Genomic DNA, 2,780 nt, shown 5'->3' with positions numbered 1-2,780 from the left:
GGGTTACATCAAACCACTTTTTCTAAGATAGTCGATTTTTCGACCTTCGAAAAAAAATCCAGTTTTTTTACCCAATATGTCACACGTTTTTGTGAACATAATCCGTTGGTTAAAACTTTTTTTGAATTTTTTGAATTTAACCAGATGTGCTGCAGATTTATTCAAATCAAAACTAAAAAACTTATCAGCTAGGCCGAAAGACATGTAACGCGGTTTCTACTAAGCCCATTAACGTGGAGCATGGACGCGGGGAAGGAACACTCATGGCCCATCCGTCAGGGTTCTCTAGTTTTCTTTTGTTTTTTTTTTCAACTCGAATTTAACTGAAATTTAATTGTTTATTTTCACAGAAATTCAAAAATTGAAAAAACCTTCACACTTCGTCTTAGAATGGATACGAGAGTGTGTGCAAAAATTTTTGGAGCGTTTCTCGAAGGTCGAAAAATCCACATTCTTAGAAACGGAATCGTTTGGGTTACATCAAACCACTTTTTCTAAGCTAGTCGATTTTTCGACCTTCGAAAAAAAATCCAGTTTTTTTACCCAATATGTCACACGTTTTTGTGAACATAATCCGTTGGTTAAAACTTTTTTTGAATTTTTCGAATTGTCGAATTTTTCGAATTTGGCCGTCAGACATGTAACGGGCCAATGTGGGCCGCCAGACCTCTAACTGCATGTTCGCCTCCCGCCCCTATATCCGCCCAATACTGTGGCAGTTCCACCGTTCTGTCCCAACCCCGGCCGTTCGTCTACCGCATCCCAGTGCTCCCTTCCTCCCACGCTGTCCATGGCATCTGCCTCTTCCTCCGTCGTGGCCGGAGACGAGAAGTCCACGACGGAGAAGTACCGCATCCTTGCGCACGGGAGTACATATATCGACGTCGTCTACACCAATGAGGCGGCGACTGTTGATAGAATTCTTCGTATGTACGAGGGTTGGCTCGACGAGGACGAGGACAGGTTCAAGTTCGTTGGTCTGGATCTCGAGTATGACTCTAGCGGACACAAGTTGGCGGTAATGCAAATCGCCATGAGGGAGCACGTTCTTGTATTCCACTACATTAGGTACAAGGATCATTGAAATTTATGTCCCTACATTGAATTTAAAGTGTCCCTACATTTTCATTACAGTACTTGTTGAATTTATTTGTGCTGCTCTTGACAAAGGTGCAAGGATCATTGTCCGCGCCTACTGACTTTTCTCAAGGACAAGCAATACACTTTTACAAGTGTTGATAAAAGAAATGACACAAAAGTTCTTCGTGCGGCCGGTCTTCCTGTTCCAGAAGAGAGACACATCGACATCCAGGACATTTTCAAGATTAATGGTCAACCGCAGGCTGGAATGGCTGATCTTGCAGCAAAGCTCATTGATCCCAAGTTTGCCAACATGAAGAAGGACTTCAAGTACAACCGGCTTCGGAAGGAAGGGCATGGTTTCTGGGAATGCAAGCCACTGTCCTGGATGAACCTCGAGTACGCAGCTATTGACGGCTATCTCAGTTATGAGATATACAACAAGATCTACACGGTGAACGAGGGACAAGCTCACCTCCAGAGATCAGACCACATCTGCCCCAGATGCAAAAATCAGGATGAATCTTCATCAATGAACAAGCGTCAGAAGCAAGCCTGAGAGTGATAAGACTCAAGGGGGCAAGTACTAGTGTGTTTGTGCAGTCTGTAATTATATTTGCGATGTGTCCAAGACATAGTTGTGCTCTATGTTATTTGTGAACAAATTCTCCATATTGTTTTGTAAGTATCATACGGTGATCTCAGGTACGATCTGTAATGGTATTCGCAATGTGTGCAAGACATAAGCTGTGCTCTATGTCATTCGTGAACAAAATTGTCCTAGTTGTGTTGCAAGTATCAAAATTCGACCTTTGACAATCTGACCAATGTTTGTACAACAAATAATACACAAGTGCAACAATGTGAATCGATCAAGTAGTGTTGTTCATACTTCCGATGGTCCCTCATATCTGCATTGCATGAAATAACACACAAGTCAGTGGCACATAAAATAGTAGAAGATTAGTGCAAGCTATTTAAGAGTAGGGCTGAATCAGATACTCACTCCTTATGTAGCCTGCACTTCATCTTGTTGTTTCTGTTATGACCTGGTTGATTGCAAGCAGTGCACAACCTCTCCTTCTTCCGCTCGTCGTGTGACAGTATCCTGCCATGTTTTGACGTCTGTTGATTCGTATCCTTGTCCTTATAGTACTTCTTGTTTTGTTTAGGTGCTCCTTTGGTCTCAGCTTTATCAGATCACCCACTACCGGTGCATCTCCTCCGTTTTGTGCGTCCTCATGGTAAGCCGTTGAACGTCTGTTCTCGGTCACCTTTTCTCCTGTATTATGCCTTTCATACATTTCATAAGCTCGCTGTAAGATTCTGGGTCATGCAATGCTGCATCAAAAGCTTCTGCTCCAATTTGGGTAAGCTCGCTATGCTTTCTCCGCTCAGCTACCCCTTCCCATCCCCATCCGTACAAATCACTCTCGCGTCTCGAGGGCAAACCATACCTTGCATCCTTCGAGAACCTTCGGAGAACACAACAGTTCGGAATTTCAGAGCACCCCACAAAATGCAAAACAAACAAGATGTGCTTGCAAGGTAGCCCTTTCCGATACATCCTTCGGCTGCACGTTATTGTTTCCTCTTTGCTTTCGTGTCCGTACTCACCGAAAACAAATACTTACGGTTATTCATCCATGACACAACGAAGCTTGTTAACCCACCAAAGACATCCAAGTTGATCTACAATC

General features: G+C 43.3%; 1 protein-coding gene across 1 annotated transcript; it reads left to right on the top strand.

The window, feature by feature from the left end:
- Positions 1-790: 790 nt before the first annotated feature.
- LOC139838051 (3'-5' exonuclease-like) lies at positions 791-1,639 on the top strand. Its single transcript, XM_071827402.1, has 2 exons — positions 791-1,068; positions 1,171-1,639. Exons 1-2 carry the CDS (start codon positions 791-793, stop codon positions 1,637-1,639), a joined length of 747 nt encoding a protein of 248 aa, XP_071683503.1.
- The last annotated feature ends 1,141 nt before the right edge of the window (positions 1,640-2,780 follow it).

The sequence above is a fragment of the Lolium perenne genome, chromosome 3 (genome assembly GCF_019359855.2).
Source record: "Lolium perenne isolate Kyuss_39 chromosome 3, Kyuss_2.0, whole genome shotgun sequence".
NCBI lineage: Eukaryota > Viridiplantae > Streptophyta > Magnoliopsida > Poales > Poaceae > Lolium > Lolium perenne.
This window is presented reverse-complemented; position numbering and strand designations above follow the sequence as displayed.

What these genes read in the sequence shown, in the direction of transcription:
- LOC139838051 (XM_071827402.1), top strand. Translation starts at nt 791, where the DNA reads ATGGCATCTGCCTCTTCCTCCGTCGTGGCCGGAGACGAGAAGTCCACG. An exon ending in CTTGTATTCCACTACATTAG is followed by an intron (nt 1,069 to 1,170) that starts GTACAAGGATCA and finishes CTCTTGACAAAG; the next exon opens with GTGCAAGGATCATTGTCCGC.